Consider the following 20651-nt stretch of genomic DNA (forward strand, 5'->3'; position numbering starts at 1 on the left):
AGGTTGACCATTTTGACTCGAACCCAGGCAGGTCGACCATTGGTTGACTACTGTAATCGACCATTTGGAATCAGCCTTGAGCCCATGGTTTCTTCACTGGTCCAAACAGCATGTTCCATTCTAACATGTGTTAAGCGCAGAGGGGAACCAGTGACACTTTAGAGAACAGGTGGAAGGTTAACTAGACTACCAAATGAGGCGTACCGGTGGGTGCGTCACTGCGCATGTGCGTTGCTAGTCTGTGGTCGACCACTGGTGACTAAATGTGCGCACATGAACTTGCTCATAGTCGCTCACCCGAACTTGCTCATAACAGTTGCTTGCTAAAATGGCGCCAAGTGCACCTTTCACATTACAGCCTGAGTTCCCCCTATAGATGTATTTTGTTCTTCTAGGTTTAATACCTTCTGTACTTGAGCCTGTGATTGCTGTTCCTGCTGACTCCGTCGTTCTCTTTCCATCCGGTAAATCTCAGCTGTACATACTTTATTCACCCAGAAGATCAGGGCATTCTCGAGGTCGAAGGGCAACTCACTGGATGCATTGAAGGTCGTAATACGCCTACGGAATCATTCAAAAAGTTAAACACTTGTTTCACTAAAAAGTTGTTGACTACTTCTTTCGAGTTCAATATCTACTCTTCAAATGTTTGGGGCCACTCTAAATAAAGTAATACAAAGATCATTTTTGAAATAAAGCTGGTACGCACTTGAAACACTTGCTTCTTAACACAGAAGACACTTCATAAAATGCCTGGATGAAAGACTGAGCGAAAGTTACCAGAGAAGGGGCATAAGCAAATCATATGCAATTAATAATTACTTAGCAAAAACTTGTGAAGTAAAAAATTCTGCTCAACAGATACATGTATTTGGCCAACACTGGCCCATTCGAATTCCTGAAAACCATTTCTGGGTCAGTTTTAAATAGTTTTGGGTTAAAGGGAAGGTACACGTTTGGTAGTTACTCAAAACAAATATTAACTTAAAATCTGACTTGGTAATGCGCATTGGAGAGCTATTGATAGTATAAAACATTATGTGAAACGACTCCCTCTGAAGTAACGTAGTTTTTGAGAAAGAGGTAATTTCTCACTTAAATAGCTAGAAGTCTTTTATTATTGTCTGAAAGCACACAAATTCGTCCAACAAGGGTATTTTTTCTTTCGTCATTTTCTCGCAACTTCGTTGACCGATTGAGCCCAAATTTTCACAGGCTTGTTATTTTATTGTTATGATGGGATACACCAAGTGAGAACACTGGTCTTTGTCAATTACCAAACATGTACAGTGCCTTCAAACAAAGAGAAACCAACAAGAGTTAGTTTTCGACCTATGTTGACAACTCCCTTTTTTGTCTGTATACTTCGGGGTACCAGTCAGAAACCATACAACCTTTAAAGGGTTTGGGTGCCCACTGATTTACATGAAACTTACACCGTTTGAAGATAATGATGGTAGAAAGCATAATGTACCTTAAAATATTAGATGCTGAGGTTCTGTAGTTTCTGAGAAATGAGTAAAAAAATGTCATGAAAATACGCTTTTACATGCTAAAATAGTTTTTGTCTCATTATCAGTGAGACGAAAATTACTTTCATGACATTGTTTTTCTCATTTCTCAAAAACTACAGCACCTCAGCAAGTAATATATTTTCAGGGAAGCTTTCTTCTATCATTATCTTTAAACTGGGTACGTTTAGTGTCAATCTGTGAACATTGTTTTTTTTTTTCCTAATAATAGTACAAAGACCCTTTAACCGCCGTGAAGCCAGGGATCATACTCAAGTTTATGATGTACAACCATTTGCCCCCATTTTACTATCTATTAAAAAAGTGCTTCACACAAATTAACTTGACCTTTGGGCCCCTCTTTAATAAAGAGTAATGAACAATGAAATGATTGCCGTAGTTACCTGACAGCTTGCACGATCTTCTCTATATTGACTACTTCTCCAGTGAATGCCGTCATGATGGCATCCATTACAGCTAGATGAGCATTCTAGGATCAGAAATCAAGGAACAAGGAGATCAATTACATGTGATACAAACGGAGTAAATGCACAGCTTTATCAGACATCGGTGTTGGGCATAGAAAAGAAATAAAGAGGACAACGGTCTGGAATTGGGGAAAACACAATAATAATATTGAAGTCTTATATATAGCGCGCGTATTAAACAAGGTACTCAAGTCACTGGGTATAAGTATACAAACTTTCAGAAAGATAGGTTATTGCAGTGATGAACTCTGAGACCCAATTATTTAGCACCTTATAAGGTTTTACAAGGTGCTACGGTGCATACTGCAGCCACAGCCAGGAACACCGGGGCGAACCCCTTCTCTTTTCGATAAGTGCAATAGGTTCTTTTACATGCATTACACAACACATAGGACCAACGGCTTTACATCCCATCCGAAGGACGAAGCAATGGTAGGACACAAGTGTCATGGCTGGGGATTCGAACCCACACTCTACTGATCAGAAACACCAGAGTTAAGACACTTCCAATAACCCCGGGAAAAGGGAGGTTAATGAGTAATTTTTTACCCTCTTTCCGTTCTCTTTGAACTGATCAGGCAACAAAAGGATACCCAATATTGCCACACTGTACACTAATGTACATGTTATAAACTATTCTAGTCTTAGCGTGAAAGTTCATCTGTGTTGGTAGTTAGATACAATTTGGTTTAAAATTTCAGGTATGAAATTATTTTCAGCGTTGTGATCAAGAGTTAAACCAAATTGTAATCATTCTAGTCATTGTGAAAACAGTGGTTTTAGCTTGGTATGATTCAAACCCACAACCTTGTGATTGCAAGTCCGGCAGTCTTACCACTCAAGAGCACAGTGAACTAAAATCGAGTAATGACCCCATACCAAATACTGCCACACTGTACACTACATGTTATAAATCATGTAAATTGACCCATAACCCCCGAGGGCTGTATGTAGTCAAAGCTAACAAGATCTAACAATCTCTTCATCTGGTCCTTCGCATTGTCAGGATGTTCAACTCTTCTTTCACAGGAAATTATTATCCGACTAATGGGAAATCCAATCATCAAGAAGTAGGGCAATGATACCACTAGGTTGGCATTTGTCTAGGGCCCAGTTTCATTGATCTGCTTAAGCAGAAAATATTGCTTAATGGTTTTCTGCTTAGCAAAAATCACCAATCATAGATTGTACATGTAGTATGTTGGCTGGTAACCTTACTCTGGTGAGCATAATTTTGTTGTGCTTAGCTACTTTTTAGGCAAAGCAGCTCTATGAAATTGGGCCCAGGAATCACAACCAATTTGAAGCGCACTTAAAAGGGTTTTTTTCTTGAGAAAGGGGTACAGGCCTCAAAATAATCCACAGCACCCACAGCAATTGCTGTGGTGCCCTAAGCCCAATTTCACAATGCCGTTTAGCAGAAAGTTCTGCATTTGACACATTTGTTAACTAAGCAAAATTTGAGTGGGGCACCAGTTTGAACCATGTTAACTTTATTTAATTTCACTGGTAACCAGTTTCTGCTGAGCAATTTTGTCTTTGCTTAACACATTTTTTTGTGTACAGGCTTAATGTTTTTTTGCAAAATTCAAATACAAAGTAAAATTTTCCTCATAGAAGTGCCCCTTCAAGAGCAAATTTCAACGCCTGGGGTGTGTTCGTGCTTTTACCAAGTGCTTGGATTACAAATGGGATTGTAATGTTATAAGGTGGCAGATGTTTTCTTGGATCTGAAATTGGGTTCCTGTAGTCCATTGTGATGAAGCTGGCATGTTTTTCTTAATAGCTACATTTGTACCTACATGTAGGCTTAGTCATGTACAAAATTTGCCCTTACAATGCGAAATCATGAGCTAGTATGTCTTGGTTTGTAGTACAATAGAGTCAGGTGTGCCCTGGGGCTTCTGATATGTACAAGCTTTTTACCACATGGGCTTTATGAACGTGACCTACTCACACTGATGAGCAAGCACCAAGCCCCAAAGTGAGTAGCAAATGGGGGGGGGGGGGGGCTGAGCGAGCGCGTGGTTTATAGTGTGGTTTAGAGTCCCGGTCGTGACACTAGTGCAGTATAGCAAGACACTTTTAAACTATTATTACTGCGCCCTTCAGATGGGACATAAAGCCGTTGGTTCCTGTCTTGTGCAAAAGAACAACATCAGGCCCCAGTTGGGTGGCTCTGCATACCGTAATACCGTAAGCAATAATTGCCATTTACGAGCGCAGGGAATTCCGCACTTACACCAGGCATCACATGTTAGCAAGAAATTTCTACTTATGTGCGTGTGTAGTCCCTGCTTACACAGCTAGCCCAGAAGCAATGAATGGCGATCATTTTACCAAGTTCTCTTTATTTACCAATTTGATTCTTTGCGTCTGAGTCAGGACGGCTTCAGTCACTGGGATCCGTTTGTCGTCCGTCACGTAAATCCCTCGTCTTGCTAGTCCTTGTATGACACTCCAATGTCCCTGCCATTGATGCACTGAGGGAGGGAAGATACTGGCACATGCTCGACTGTACAACTCTCCTGATGATAGCTGGTAGATGACTGCTGGACGAAGGTGATCCTCACCCTAAGGAGAAAAAAAATATAAACATTTAAAAAGTAAAAGAGGGCATTCGTCTTTTTTTTCAGGATGCTCTAACAATGTACTATCCCGTGGCAACCAAATGCTTTACATATGTACCCATCTGCCCATAGCAATAGCAGCTAAGTGGCATCCGATCTTCAAGGCACAGTATATGGATGGGATATTATCAAACAAATATTGACTGCTTTTACTGGTGCTATGGTTAAAACTACGACGCCCTCAGTTATCCCTGGAGCGTTCCATCGCCCCAGGGATCACCTCAGGTGTCGTTGTTTTCACCATAGCACCAGTATAAGCAGTCAATATGTGTAAACTAGTTACTGAATCACAATTTCTTGATTTGTGCAACATGAATCATGAAAATAACCTACGTTTGTATGATAGAGATTGGCAGTGCCAGCTTGGCATTTATATCCCATTGTGAGAGTTTGCAGAGTTCCCTGGACAGAAAGATCATTAAGACAGACAGACAGAAAGACAAACAGACAGAAGTGGACATTGCTGAGTACCAGCGTACTGATGTAGTCTAAACACTCGAAGTCACACCTCAAGGCTCAAGAATTTATCAAGGTCAATCCCGCCCATAATCACCTTTAACCTACACTCATTTTGCAAGGAGAAAGCACACCGCCAAACGTCACCTCGGACCAATCAAAGCACAGATCTATGGAAAACTTACTTCACTGCACCTTTATCCAATAAAAACATTGTGTCCAATGAAATCCAGTGAAATCAATAGTTCTTAAAAACAAGACAAGGGACCAGTCTAAAGAAGACGTAGACATGAAACAATGCTCTGGGGATGAGGTTGATAACCTTACCTCTTTATCTTTGAAGAATGGTGTTCTGATGTCTGGTGGTACAGTAGAGCTGCTGTATGCTTTACATACTAACCATCGTATTGAAGCACAAAGCTTGGCCTGTGTAGCAAGCAGAAAACACAAACAAATTAACATCAACGCATTTTTAAGGGTTTGGTTTTTGAACAGTCATTACCAAGCATGATATTTTGGTCCTTGAAAAAAAAATAGGATGATTTTGTCAAGTACATGTTCAAGGGCTGACCTTCAAGTGTACATCGTAAGGTGTATGCTATAAAGGAACACATTGCCTTGGATCGGTGGAGTTGGTCTTTGAAAAGCTTTCTGTTTTAAAATCGATATGGTTAGAAAGATGTTGTAAAAGTAGAATACAATCTTAAACAAATATGCCTCGAAATTGCAGGGTTTTCGTTTTACCTCGTCGACAAACACGGTTGGCCATATATGGGAGTCAAAAATTTGACTCCAATAAATGGCCGATCGTGTTAGTTCGCGACGTAAAATGAAAACCATGCACTTTTGAGTGATACTTGTGTGGATCATTATATTCTACTTTCATAACATCTTTCTAACCATGCTTTTCATAACAAACTGTTTCAAACGCTTTTCATAGACCAACTCGTCCGATCCTAGGCAACGTGTTCCTTTTATAGACTTTTCTGGCATAATTAATCATAATTTTTCAGGGCAAACAAATTCAGAAGTGTAGAAATATAAAAATTACATAAAAATAATAAACAAACATTACAACAATAGGTTGATATTTAATACCATTTCCGTTAACATTTTTTTCTCTATTGGATGTTTAACCATTCCATTGCATTATGCAACTGTAAATGTTTTAATACCATTTTAAAGTAAAAAGCTTCATGTGATATTTGTACAGGACACACAAGTTCTGACACAATATTATTGTGCCAATTCATCAAACGAGGTCCACATCTTGCTTAGTAACATGCATGGCCGCGACAACAAATGGTTACCATAGCAACACGATGCCCTAGACCTGAAGTAGTTTGTCTGGTACTCATGGACGCCAAGTCACCATGAAGGTTACTAGCCATTAATTGTTCAGATGATTAGTAAAAAATGACAAAGTACTTCCGTCCAGTCTGTCCAGCAGGCCAGTACATGTACAGGCAATAGCTAAATAATTTGAGGGAAGAATGCAGAATCTACATTTAATTTCTAATTTGGCATTCTTTATAACGAAAATATTACCCTCAAAGAAATCAATATTAAATATTTCTACTAGAGGTTAAGAGAGTGATGATTCAATTAAATTATTATTTATGGTTGAACAAAGAAAAATTTACAACATGTTCGTAGTGGATTTGAACCAACAACCTCCGGATTAAAGTGCCAACTAGTGGGGTCTTGTATTAGTGAATATCTTTGTTCGGGATGCCAGTCAGAAGCCATACAACAGTTAACTGCCTACAGCCAGGGATCAAACCCAAGTTTGTGATACAACCTGGGAACGGCAGCCTATGGATCACTTTAAGGGGAAGCAAAAGCTTTGATCAAACCAAGTTTCCGTAGACTTTTAATATTTTCCAATGGAAGTGCTCTTTGTAAAACGAAAATGGCCTTGCCCTCTCAAAGATCAAATTACCGTCTTCAAAAACCTGTCTGGAAATAAGTAATGATGTACAGTACGCTTTATGTAGATAAAGCACTTCATATAATATTAATATTAATTTTCAACAGGGTTTTCATCCAATAAGAAAACTTTATTATTTTTGGCAACTGGATTAATTTAAACCACTAATCATCTCTCTACAAATGCGGTTTTAATCATCATGTCTTTAAGACTGTTCCCATGACAACATCTGTCTGGTTGCCATAGGATTGTCTTAATAGATTAGTACTATACAAAGGTGATTGTAGTTATCATGCACATATCCATGCCATCTACACAGTACATTGTTACTTTGTTTTTGAAAGGGCACAAGCACAATTGCATTTTCCCCTTGGTAGGCTTCATGTTAAAAGCAGAGGACATTGTAGCCCTGGCGGCCTTACACTTTCGTTTTGTACTACAGTGACGTCCAGGACATCAGGGTACATTTCTGGGGCGGATGTTTTTTCACAGCTTCATAACTCAAATCTTACCTGCAAGAAAGCACCAATTTCAACAGATTCACATTCCATGGCAGCATATGTTTTTCTGCGGTGGGTTTTGATCGTCATATATTCTTCACAAATCCGTCATTTTCATGAAATAATGCAGCTCCCAACGTTAAAGAATTCCCATTTTTGTTCGTACTCTCAGTCTGCCGTGTGTACGCAAGACGCACAACGCGCAAATTTTGAATTGTGTTGTTGACGCTGTGCAGTCAAGATACGGTGACCAAGAATTCATGCATCTAAGCTTGCATCATGCGTCTTGCACGCGAATGTATACGCATACGCATGACAACAGACAACACTGTGAGAAAACGATCGAAACGGAAATTTTTTAACGTTGGAAGCTGCATTATTTCACGAAAATGACGGATTTGTGAGGAAAATATGAGGACCAAAACCCACCGCAGAAAAATGTATGCCGCCATGGAATGTGAATCTGTTGAAATTAGTGGCTCGTTGCAGGTAAGATTTAAGTTATGAAGCTGTGAAATTTTTCCGCCCCAGAAATGGGCCTCAATAGTTAGGACTCTGTTCCTGTGTACAGAGAAAGAGTCCTATATAGGGCTAAGGACATTGGTAATTATACAAAATAATAATCAGCACCAAACAATAAGTAATGGGGAGAGGTTGATAGTATAAAAACATTGTGAGAACGGCTCCCTCTGAAGTGACGTAGTTTTCAAGAAAGAACAAGTAATTTTCCACAAATTTGATATCGAGACCTGAAGTTTTGAATTTGAGGTCTCGAAATCAAGCATCTGAATTTCTGAAAGCACACAACTTCGTGTAACAAGGGTGCTTTTTTCTTTCATGTATACTCGCAACTCCAACGAGCTCAAATTTTCACAGGTTTGTTATTTTATGCACATGTTGCGATACACCAAGTGAGAAGACTGGTCTTTGAAATTTACCAATAATGTCCATTGTCTTTAAGGGCACACTCTCAAGTCTACGAGGAGATTGCAAAAATTTCTACTGGAACATACATGTAAGAGGGACACCAAGGCAATGGCCAGGGGCAACGGAGGCAAAAATGCACCTCTGTTGGCTACATGTACACTGTACATGAAGCATCAGGCCTTCATTGTAGTTTAGGACTAGTCTAATTTTTAACAAAACAATACAACAAAAAGACAAAATTTAATGGTTATTTCCATTGTTATTTCGATGGAAATTTGAGAGTTAATTAAAAAATAAATAATTCTATCATCATGTCAGATTCTCTTTAGTATACATGTAAGCCTGCTTACATACGTACATTCACATATTGAAACACATAGTCAAAATGGATACAGGTACCCAGACGGTGGCATAATCCCCATACAGCCAGTGTTGGACAAGACAATTTAGTCAGGTCCCCTTTAATACCATAGAATCAGAATTCATATTTGAAGTTGGATACAGGGACCCAGATTGTGGCATAACGCCGGCAGTGTTGAAAAGACAACAGTCAGGTCCCTTTTTGAATCATAAGAATAAAATTAAAAAAATGTTCACAACATAAATAAAGGGACCCAGACAATGGCATAATGCCCCCAGTGTTGGACAAGACAATAGTCAGGTCCCCTTTCGCACCATAAGAATTGGTATTCATATTCAAAATGGATGTTACAGGGACCCAGATGGCGGCATAATGCCCACAGTGTTCAACAAGCCAATAGTCAGATCCCCTTTCATATTTATAAGCAGAATTAGTTATTTAAATTGGATTATGGGGTCCCAGACGGTGGCATAATGTCCAAAGTGTTGGCAGTTGGACAACAATATAACCAGGTCCCATTTTATACCAGGGCCCAATTTCATAGCGCTGCTTAGTGGCCAATTTTGTGCATACTGCGCAATTTCTATTTCATATCGCTGCTAACCGTAAGCACAAGAAAAGGCATGCCAACCTTTTCGTTGTCACAATGCAAATCCACGGTAAACATGCAATATGGCCGCCCAATTTTTCTGCTAACCTGTGAAATACGCTATGGCTTAAGCAAATTTTTCTGCTACAGTAAGCACGCAAATTTGCTTACTGTTAAGCAGCGCTATGAAATTGGGCCCAGAGCTGCCAACATACGTACATCTTGCAAACAGGGAGATTTTGTACAACATTCAGTGAGATATTTAAAATACATTCAACATACTGTAATAGGGTAAAAGTTTCCATAATCACAGAGATTTTCAATTTTTTTTTCATCAGAGCATAGAAAGATTGGTTAATTTTCAGGGAGATTTCTGCAGAATCAGGGAGAGTTGGAGGCTCAGTCTGTCATACTTGCCATCAAAATTATAATTCATATTCAAAATGGACACAGGGACCCAGATGGTGGCATACGTGTAGTACGCACACAGGCTAGTAAACAATACATGGTTAACAATTCCTAACAATCGCACAGTGGAATGTGTCCATGCAGTACACATGTACAAGGCCATCCCCATCGATAAACAAGCGGAGTTTAATTGAAACTGAATGTGGCTTGGAGATTGAAGAAATAATATCCAGTCTATTGCCGTACAATAATATGGCCTGACAACCTCCGGGTTTACCACAGTCTGCTTTGGTCACATCTGTGCAATCGTGAAATATGCACATTTAAAAATAGAACAGGGCTCATTCTTAAAGGGAAGGTACACTATTGGTAATTGTCAAAGACCAGTGTTCTCACTTGGTGTATCCCAACTCAAAGGCATAAAATAACAAACCTGTGAAAATTTGAGGTAAATTGGTCATCGGAGTTGAGAGAAAATTATGAAAGAAAAAACACCCTTGTTGGACGAGTTTGTGTGCTTTCAGATAGGAATAAAAGACTTCTAGCTCTAGAAGTCTTTAATTATTTTAGTGAGAAATTACCTCTATTTCAAAATCTATGCTACTTCAGAGGGAGCCGTTTCTCACAATGTTTTATACTATCAACAGCTCTCCAATGCTCGTTACCAAGTCAGTTTTTAAGTTAATATTTGTTTTGAGTAATTACCAAACGTGTACCTTCCCTTTAAAGGGAAAGTGTGTTCGGTAACCACTCTAAAAATGAATGGCAATCAAAACTTATAACTATTGGTTAGAAACGTACAGCAGCTTTCGATAGGCGTAGTACAATGTACATAAAGCATTTTGAGAAACATTTCACTTCAAAGAAAAGTTTGTATGCACCGGAATTTGAATCTGAAAAGTGTTACTGCAGTAATAGGTCTCAGATCGTGTATTCCTATCAGGCCATTATTCTAACTACATATTCACTCCGGATTTTCAGCGATCTAAAAAGTGACCACCTTTTGAAATGAAATTTGTTAGTTTAATAGTGTGTACAATTAATAAATTTATAAATAATGTAGGATTGAAACAATTTAAAGCCATTGGACCCTTTCGGTATAAAAAAAAAAGAAAAAAAAAAAGAAATCACAGATTTACAAATAACTTACAGGATTTACAGAAGGTAGTGGTGAAAGACTTCTCTTGAAATATTATTCCATGAAATGCTTTACTTTTTGAGAAAACAGTAAAACAATATCAATTCTCGATAGCGAGAATTACGAATTTATTTTAAACACATGTCATGACATGGCGAAACGAGCGGATACAAGGGTGGGTTTTCCGGTTAGTTTCTCCCGACTACGATGACCGATTGAGCCTAAATTTTCACAGGTTTGTTATTTGATATAGAAGTTGTGATACACAAAGTGTGGGCCTTAGACAATACTGTTTACCGAAAGAGTCCACTGGCTTTAACAGTTGAGTTCCAAAAACCAAAGGTGTACTTTGCAGTTAAAGGTATTTTACGGGATTGGTAAGGATAACAAAATCATTGGTATGAAAGCTTCCTGATTGTGAAGTTCATACACGTACTAGAACCAAATCACAAATCCGACACAAAAAGTCTCAATTCAGACTAAAAGTCTGAAATTTCTCACCCTTGGTTACATGTGTATAAAAACATTTGCCTCACAACCAAACACTCTAGACTTGCTTTGTCAAATCAAATTTCACAAAATTTGTCGAAGTTGTTTTCCCCTTCCCTTTTTTGTGGGGAGTAGTTCTTACAAATTATAGAAATCCACTTCTTAGTAAGATTATGTTAGGCCTAAGCTCTATATAATAGAACACTTGTTGATATAGCACCACATAATGCGTATTGGCACACCTAAACGACCCTACGTAAACAAAACAAGGCCAGTAGTATTAATCTCGCAGCCAATATATCTGCTAATCACAACAATTGGTGTTGTTCATGATTGACCTCTGACCTCTAATATACATGCGCAATAAATTGAATCATAAAAGCTGCAATACATTTCTGGGACGAGTACAATACAGCACCTACGTGTATGCAAATGAATCTAATGTGAGAACTACATGTATTTAATATGACGAATACATTATGGCGTTGAATCTACCAATAGCTTGTTTGTTGGAAATAATATTTTCCAATTGAAATGTACAGTACACACCTTTCTATGTACATGTACACAGTACAGCAATGTCAGAGCCCACGTTTTTGGCAACCAAGGTTGGCAAACTATTAAGCGAAGCCATAAATGCAAAGCAAGTTTGTGACAATGATACAAATATTTTTTTTAAATGTTGAATTTGTTGTAATGCGTACAATGTACAGGTACACTGTACACAGATATTTTTTAACTGAAAGTGTGCATAAATTTTTAATCTATTTACATACTATGTAGTAGGAACGGCTGGTTCTACATTTTGCTAAGTTTGGCAAAATGCATAAATTTAAAGAGTACAGACAATTTAAAGTCATGGAAAATATAGTTAATGCTTCAATTGAAAAAATCCACAAAGTGGTTGTTTTTTTATAACTTTTTGAGTTATGGTGTTGGATTTTATGAGGGTGAGGAAGGACCCTAGTAAATCACTCAATGGAAAAGATTAAGGAACAATACAAAAATATTATATATAGTCCCAAAAAGTCATTAAAGACAGTGGACACTATTGGTAATTGTCAAAGACTACTCTTCACAGTTGGTGTATCTCAACAAATGCATAAAATAACAAATCTGTGAAAATTTGAGCTCAATCGGTTGTCGAAGTTGCGAGATAATAATGAAAGGAAAAAACACCCATGTCACACAAAGTTGTGTGCTTTCAGATGCTTGATTTCGAGACCTCAAATTCTAAAACTGAGGTCTCGAAATCAAATTCATGGAAAATTACTTCTTTCTCGAAAACAACATTACTTCAGAAGGAGCCATTTCTAGCAATGTTTTATACTATCAACCTCTCCCCATTACTCGTAATCAAGTAAGGTTTTATGAAATAATTATTTTGAGTAATTACCAATAGTGTCCACTGCCTTTAAACAATCTCAGTACTATGGGACCTGTTCCAATTAAAAAAAAATTAAAATTTTAACAAGATTTTTGTTTGGTTTTTAATCTCTCACGATACAGTAACCTGGTTGCCAAAACTGCCCCAAATACCTGAACACTGTAGAACAAAAGCTGATCAATGGTCTTGCAGAAGTTAGTGGAGAGCATTGTTTGACGTTGTTTGGTAACAAAATATTGAAACTGTTGATGAAATGAAGCGTGTGACGTGGTTGAGGTCAGAGTGGTTTTCGCTGTCAATGAAAATTTGAGGACGTTTTGTGGGTAGGTTTTTTCTGCGGACTCTGCAAGAAACTAGACAGCTCTGGACCAAATTGCCTAGAGCCTCTTACAGGCCAAATACTTCATGGAGGAAACGAAGGCTATAGCCTCCATGCCCCCTGGTTATTGCTTTGGTGCCCTTGAAATGCTCCAGTCATGAGAAAAATGCCTTGGTGCCCTTGCCCTTTAAAAGAGAAGCATACATGTACATGCCTGCTCTTAAAGGGAAGGTTCACGTTTGGTATAGTCACTCTTAAAATTAGTGGCAATAAAAACTTTTGGAAGAATACAACACCTTTCAATAAAGAAAGCATTTTGAGAAACATTTCACATCAAAGAAACGTTTATGTCAGGTACATTTATCAGACTGTGTTTTTTAATTCTGGAATTACCATTCCTGCATGAAAATAAACGCTCTAGATTTTTGGGAATATCTCAAAAACGCTATCATCTTTTGAAATTAAATTTTCACAGGTTAGTTTTATTGTAAAAAAAAACAAAAACAAAACATGTGGACAGTTAAGCAAACAAGGGTACTGTAAGAACTCTTTAATGAACATAGAGGCTCCTGCATAAAAGCAATGTGTCATGATTATAAAAGTCTCAGGACTATTGGGCTACATGTATGTATGTCTAACGACTGAAGTATTGTTACATGATCAGGAAAATGAAAGCAATAAGCCTTTTTGAGGTATGACGGACGTGATAGGAGTGTACTGTTTGGTTTGAGTACATACACACAAATTTACCCAAACCTTATAGTGTTGTAGCATTGTGTCCGCCATTCTCAAAAAGGTTTATGGGGGGGCCTATCCTTCATCATGGTACATGTAGAACATTATGTCTAGACCTTGAACTCCACTCTTGAAGGGGCACATAAATTCACCCTTGGTAAGGGGCACCTGTACATGTATGAGGAAAAATGTCAATTTGTATTGGAATTTTGCGAAGGGCACCACGGCTGTGAATGCCGTGGGTTAGTTCAAGGCCTGAAGTCTGAGTATTGCATGGTGGTTGTACGTCACACACATGTACTGAATAGTTGTGTGCATGTTCATGATTTGAGGACACGTACACCGTATGGTGATTGCTCAGACAGCGTAATTAATTCCTGATGAACAATGACTCACGACTACTCGCTAGATATGGATATCTAAATACAGCATCTCAGACTTGATAAACAAATGTAACGAATAACAGAATATAGGAAAAACACTCATACAATTAGTATTTAGGGTGTTTCTCAAATGACTGCTGATTAATTCAAATGACTAATTAATTCAAGTACGAGTAGACCTTGTGGGATTTATGAAGCACATAGTACTACATGTACCAGGCGTTGCGCTTCATGTAAGGTTTTTGTAATGAAGCCACCATGCTACATGTAGTAAAAATTTTCTTGGCCACAGTAAGCCAGATTTTAAGCGTGTATTTTCATAATTGTATCTTTCTTATGGTAGTGATCACAACCAGTTCAATGGTCAAATGAGGTTAAATGCATACTTATTCAAACACCCACAAATAAATTAAGACTTTTCAACAAATCATTGTTCATTCTGAAACTTAGGAAAAAATGTGGGCATTTTGAACAAACACATTGCATAGATTTTTGACAGTTGAGAAGTGAATGTTTACTAGTTGCCCGCAGCAGTTTCATGTAACACCAGGCTAAGTGTGAGACATGACTGTAAACTGTGCATGAGATTGAAACGGAAGTCCATGAAAATGGATGTGTAAAACAAACATGGCTTTAAATGGGGAAACTTGGTCAAGCTCCCTGTCTACAAACACACAAGAATACATACCTGTACAGTGTATAACAAGTGGGGACCAGACTTTTATATTTTAAACGTCTGTTTTGCTGTATTGCTTTAAATGTTAAAAAAAAAAAAAAAAAAAAAAACAGTCACATCTATTTTAGGTTATGATTAGAGTTAATTTAACACTGAAGGCCAATGTAGATCTAGGTTACTGTACATACTGTACTTGTGTAACATGTTAATATGAATACCAAATGAATCATGATGACAGAAAACATGTCAAATGAAGAATTGGTTTACACTGATTTCTAGCCTTGATTTTGTTCTACTGCATTCTAGCCTTGATTTGGTTTCACTGAGAGTTCAAGCCTTGATTTGTTTACATGTACGTTAAATTCTAGCCTTGATTTGGTTACACTGAATTCTAGCCTTGATTTGGTTATATTGATTTCTAGCCTCGATTACTTTGCACTGAATTGAAGCGTTGATTTTGTTACATAAAATTCTAGCCTTGATTTTGTTATATACCTTGACTTGACACAGAATTCAAGCATTGATTTGGTTACACTGAAATCTAGCCAAGTTGATTTCGTTACATATAGAATTCTAGCCTTAATTTTGGTTACACTGAATTCTAGCCTTGATTTGGTTACATTGAGTTCCAGAGTTCATATTGAAATAAAGAGTTCTAGCCTTGATTTGGTTCGTTGAATTCAACTCATACCTTGATTTGGTTACATTAAATTCAAGCCTTGATCTGGCTCTAAAATTTAATTCAAGTCCAATTTGGTTACATTATTGGAGTGAATTTTAAGACTCCATTATAAGTAGTTCCACCCACTGAAAACTTAAGATGGGCGAACATATTTCGATCGGTGGTACATTCTCTGACAATTTGCAAGAGAAGGTCTTGTGATGTAATGAAGCATACAGGTGTACGTGAACATACGAGAACCAGCGTAAACCAGCGTAGCATTAGCGCTACACTGTGGATGAGTCATCTTCTCAACACATAAATCAAGATACATAATGTGAACATCAACACTTGTAAGATTTAAAGGAGAGCTACACAATGTACGTGTCCTGCTGGTAGGCTCTGTATACAAACTACAAACACCAAGGAAATGAAACCAAAGAACGATCGTCACTGTTTGTTCATGGTTTGTTTCATTGCTACAATTCCCCCCCCAAACTGTGCACACTAAAATAAAAGCGGATCATCATCTACCTGTTTATAATGTACATTGTACAGGTCTCCATGGCGCGAGTCTTAACCATTGGTACAGTAGCTGGATCCATAATCTGTACAAAATTCTTTGGCGATAGAATTGTTCTGGCGCTTAATGCAAAATTGATTAACTTTACATTTGAGTACATAGCCGATTAGCCACGTATCAAGAGGGACACATTGCCTTGGGTCAAGCGAGTTGGTCCATTAAAAGCATTTGAAACCTTTCGTAATAAAATGCGTATATGGTTAGAAAGATGTTTTAAAGTAGACTATGATCCACTAACGCTTTTCATAGACAAACTCGCCCGATCCAAGGCAACGCGTACCTGTATGCATTAGTTTGATCTCCATAAACTGAAACGCATGTATGAAACCCCAGAATAACCTTAACTGTTTATTCACGGTTTGTTTCATTCTTACTACAATTCCTTACAAATATATACACTAAAAATAAAACTGTTCATTATCATACTATGAAAAAATTCTACTACAGTGTAAGTACAGCTGGTTCCATAATCTGTTGTACGAAATACTTGGTCAAAAGAATTTGTTTTGCAATTGTATGTATGCAATGTTGATTTACATTATGTTAAGTATTTATAGCAGATTAGCCGTGTATTTAATATGCATTTGATTTTCATACACTGACACTCTGTGTAATTACTGACTGCACGTACACACATCTATTCACCTACCAAGGTCATTCAATATAAATAACTTGCTGTATTTGAAACATTAAAATGTAAAATGTTTATAAACATCTGGTGACTGTATTTCTGGTTTTGTTTTGAAAATTCCGATGTGAAAATCTTTTCAAATACACGATGAATTTTACTTCCTTTTTTCTGTGCATGATTCACATTTTTATAAACACGTACAAAGACAGACATTATTGCAATATTCACAACTTACACTAACACTATGGGCAAATTCGATCAGCGACCATTTGTCAACCACCAGTCAATGTTCCATGGTTACCTACATGTATGCATGAAATACATCCTGGGTACCAGGCAAAATCGCCCAATGGTCGACAATAGTCCAACTTTAGTCTACCTTGATCGAACTTGCTCCATACTGTACCTCAATGTAACAGTCAGGCCTGATACTTCCAAGGAGGCAACGGAGGCAAAATCGCCTCCGTGCCCCCCTAGTGCTTTGTTGCCCTTGAAATGCTCCAGTAGAAACTTACAATTCCCCCATACTGTCATAGGGTGCCCTTAACCAAGGAGAAAATGCCTTGGTGCCCATGACCTTTCAAAAAACGAAGCATACAGGCCTGAAATACACTTCCAGAATTAATTTTCTCTGTGCATGATACAACATGTCACTTCCAGACAGCCATTGCATTGTTCACAACCGAGACTAAGACAACCTCATTACAGCAGGAATCAAAACCACCTACTGCCCACATTATAAGTTATCGATCCTCATGAAATATAATACATGTATGATATTATAAAACTATAGCCTAGTACATTCCCCTGACACAATCATTACAATCCAAATGGGGAACATAACCTTGAATTACAGGGGGGTCAGAAGTACTGACATTTACTCTGTGTTGTGAGACATATTAAAGGAACACGTTGCCTTGGATCAGTCTAGTTGGTCTTTGAAAAGCGTTTGTAACTGTTTGTTATAAAATGCATTGTTTGGAAAGATATTTTAAAAGTAGAATATAATGATCCACACAAGTATCATTCGAAATTGCGTGGATTTCCTTTTATTTCGTCGACTAACACGGTGGCCACTTATCCATAAATGGCTGACCGTGTTAGTTCGCAAAGTAAAAGGAAAACCACGCAATTTCGAGGCAAATTTGTGTGGATCATTGTATTCTACTTTTAAAACATCTTTCTAAAAACCATGCATTTTATAACAAACGGTTACAAACACTTTTCAAAGACCAACTCGACTGATCCAAGGCAAAGTGTTCCTTTAAAGGCACCAGAGATATTTGGTACAGCAGTTGTCAAAGACCAGTATCTCACTTGGTAAAATAACAAATCTGTGAAAATTTGGGCTCAATTGGTCATCGATGTTGCGAGAAAATAATGAAAGCAAAAACACCCTTGTGGCACAAATTGTAGAGCCTTCAGATGCCTGAAAAAAGCTTCAGGCCTGAATATTTTAGTTAGAAATCAAATGTCTTTCTCAAAAACCAAGTTACTTCAGAGGGAGTTGTTTCTCACAATGTTTTGTAAGTGTACAACAGTTTTCCGTTGCTCGTTACTAAGGAAGTTTTTATGCTAAATAATCTTTTTAGAAATTAACAAATGTGTGCAGTGCCTTAAAACTCCTGTGCTGACGATACAGTCACATGATTGGTACATGACTGACAGGTAACATTCTGTGCTTTTCACCTGCAGTATTATTTTGTAGGTTTCTTTTTCTTTTTTTTTTCTTCTTGAATGATGGTTTTCCTTATCGTTGCCACGACGAAAGCGCCATGAGCGGCACTGAATGATGAATTCGAGCGTGATATACAATTATGAAACTCTGACTAGACAAAAGAAAGACCACAAAGGTTCTCATAATTAGTTCCGATGCTTGACGAGGTGTGAACAAATTGAGCAATTACCATGATTCTCATAACTTTGACCGTGAGCGACCGTTAAAAATATGCCACGGTTCAGTATGCTGGATTCTGAAAACGCTCAGACCCACTGAGCCAATGTATAATGCGAACCATGGACAAACAATGGTGGCTACCTGGAGTGTTTATTCTTGTATAACAACAGGAAAAAGGTCTTGAATCAGGGGCTACACAATAAATCCCGGAAAGGGATATTACAAGGCATGTTTTCCAGGACCTGTTGTCCCTCATTTAAGGATGAAATTAAGCTTACATCTACACGTATTGCAGTACACTACATACATGTACAATGTACATGTACACCTGCCTCAACAACATGCTACCTTACACACAGGAAAATCTGGGTGGATATAAATGTCAGCCATCCGGCTGTCATTTAACAACATTATTTTGGGTTTAAACAAATACGAATTGACTGGAGCAGGACTTGAACCAAAACCTCCGGATTAACGTGCCAGAGTCCTACCAACTGACCTAGTATATAGCCCTACATGTTGGTGGTCTCCCTATTATTAGTCAATCTTTGTTTGGGGTGCCAGTCAGAAAATGGCACACACAAACAAGCTTGGGCGATATCACGATATTATCGAATATCGCAATACTAATTTGGAAACGATTTCGATATCGAATCGATTTGGTTTTAATCGAAATATCGATATATCGTGATATGTCGCTATATATCGTGATATCGATTAAGTATCGCAATATCGCGATGTATTTCCTAGCTGAGACATTTTGCACCCCATAGGTTTGGAGTAAAACCAGAAGAATAGGTCATTAGAACACCTCTCTATGACTATGACTGTCTCTTCTACAACTTTCACTGGGAGTTTGAAGACTGATGATGTCAAATTTCATCAATCACGATTATATCGAATAGCGCGATATATTGTCGGCGATATATCGTGAATAAAATAAATCGATATCGCCCAAGCTTACACAGTAGGCCTTATATTAGGCATCTGACATCAAAAACCATGGCTTCATGTAATGTACTGTACAGGTATGCACAGTCGCCACTCCACTATGAAATGTCAAGTGCTAAATTTTACATACTAGTCCACATTGTGGGTTTAACTAAAAGGTTTGAATTGTGTAAACCGTGACAGATGAAACATAATACATCCTTTAGGGACCTGTATCAATACATACGCAGAACCTCCTCATATTAAATCCTAAAGTACGCTACAGTACGTATGTAACTGTAGCAGGCCTGTATGCTTCGTTTTTGAAAGGGCAAGGGCACCAAGGCATTTTCTTCTTGGTAAAGGGCACCCTATGATGAAATTGCAAATTTCTACTAGAGCATTTCAAGGGCACCAAGGCAATGACCAGGGGACACGGAGGCAATCGCCTTCGTTGCCTCCGTGAAGTATCAGGCCTGCTGTAGCTCTGTTTGTTCTGATTTAAGGGTGTTAACTTAATCGATCAAAACCAGGTCAGACTAGGGGATGTACATTCAAACACTCCAAAAAAAATATAATCGGTAAAAATTCATGATTCTCATCTGAAAACGAAGAAATATTATGAGCATTTTATAAAAAAGTATAAGTTGTACTGCGCAGTTAGCCCTTGGGGCAAGTTGAGAAGTGGTGTTTACAACATGTAGCCCACAGCAGTTTTTACTACCCAGACAATGTCTGAACCCTGATCTGATCTATAAAGTACATAAATTGTTAAGTAGAGACCTTGTGGGTCATTTGATTCCTTGTAATACAGACTTGATTGAACGCCAGTTTTTATTGATCTCAAAATGGATTTTAATACTGCTAAATTATATGGACACTAACCACAAGATCTATGCAGCACTTCCGTGTTAATGGAAATTAACATCAGATAAGTTCTAATGCCAAAAGATCAGTTCACAAGATCTTAAATAAAGGTAGTATACTACAGTGTCAATTGTGTCAAGGTTTTTAAGCTCGAT

General features: G+C 37.9%; 1 protein-coding gene across 7 annotated transcripts in view; it reads right to left on the bottom strand.

Moving 5' to 3' along the window:
• The window catches only part of LOC139950191 (calmodulin-regulated spectrin-associated protein 1-B-like), a 68589-nt gene that overhangs the window by 30074 nt on the left and 17864 nt on the right, over positions 1 to 20651 (bottom strand). For all 7 annotated transcript variants that reach the window (XM_071948830.1, XM_071948834.1, XM_071948833.1 and 4 more), the window contains 4 exons: positions 5413 to 5511; positions 4358 to 4573; positions 1916 to 2001; positions 405 to 561 (listed from right to left, as the gene is read on the bottom strand). In XM_071948830.1, the coding sequence (XP_071804931.1) occupies positions 405 to 561; positions 1916 to 2001; positions 4358 to 4573; positions 5413 to 5511 (558 nt within the window). The remainder of the gene's footprint in view (positions 1 to 404; positions 562 to 1915; positions 2002 to 4357; positions 4574 to 5412; positions 5512 to 20651) is intronic.

The sequence above is a fragment of the Asterias amurensis genome, chromosome 17 (assembly GCF_032118995.1).
Source record: "Asterias amurensis chromosome 17, ASM3211899v1".
NCBI classification, from domain to species: domain Eukaryota; kingdom Metazoa; phylum Echinodermata; class Asteroidea; order Forcipulatida; family Asteriidae; genus Asterias; species Asterias amurensis.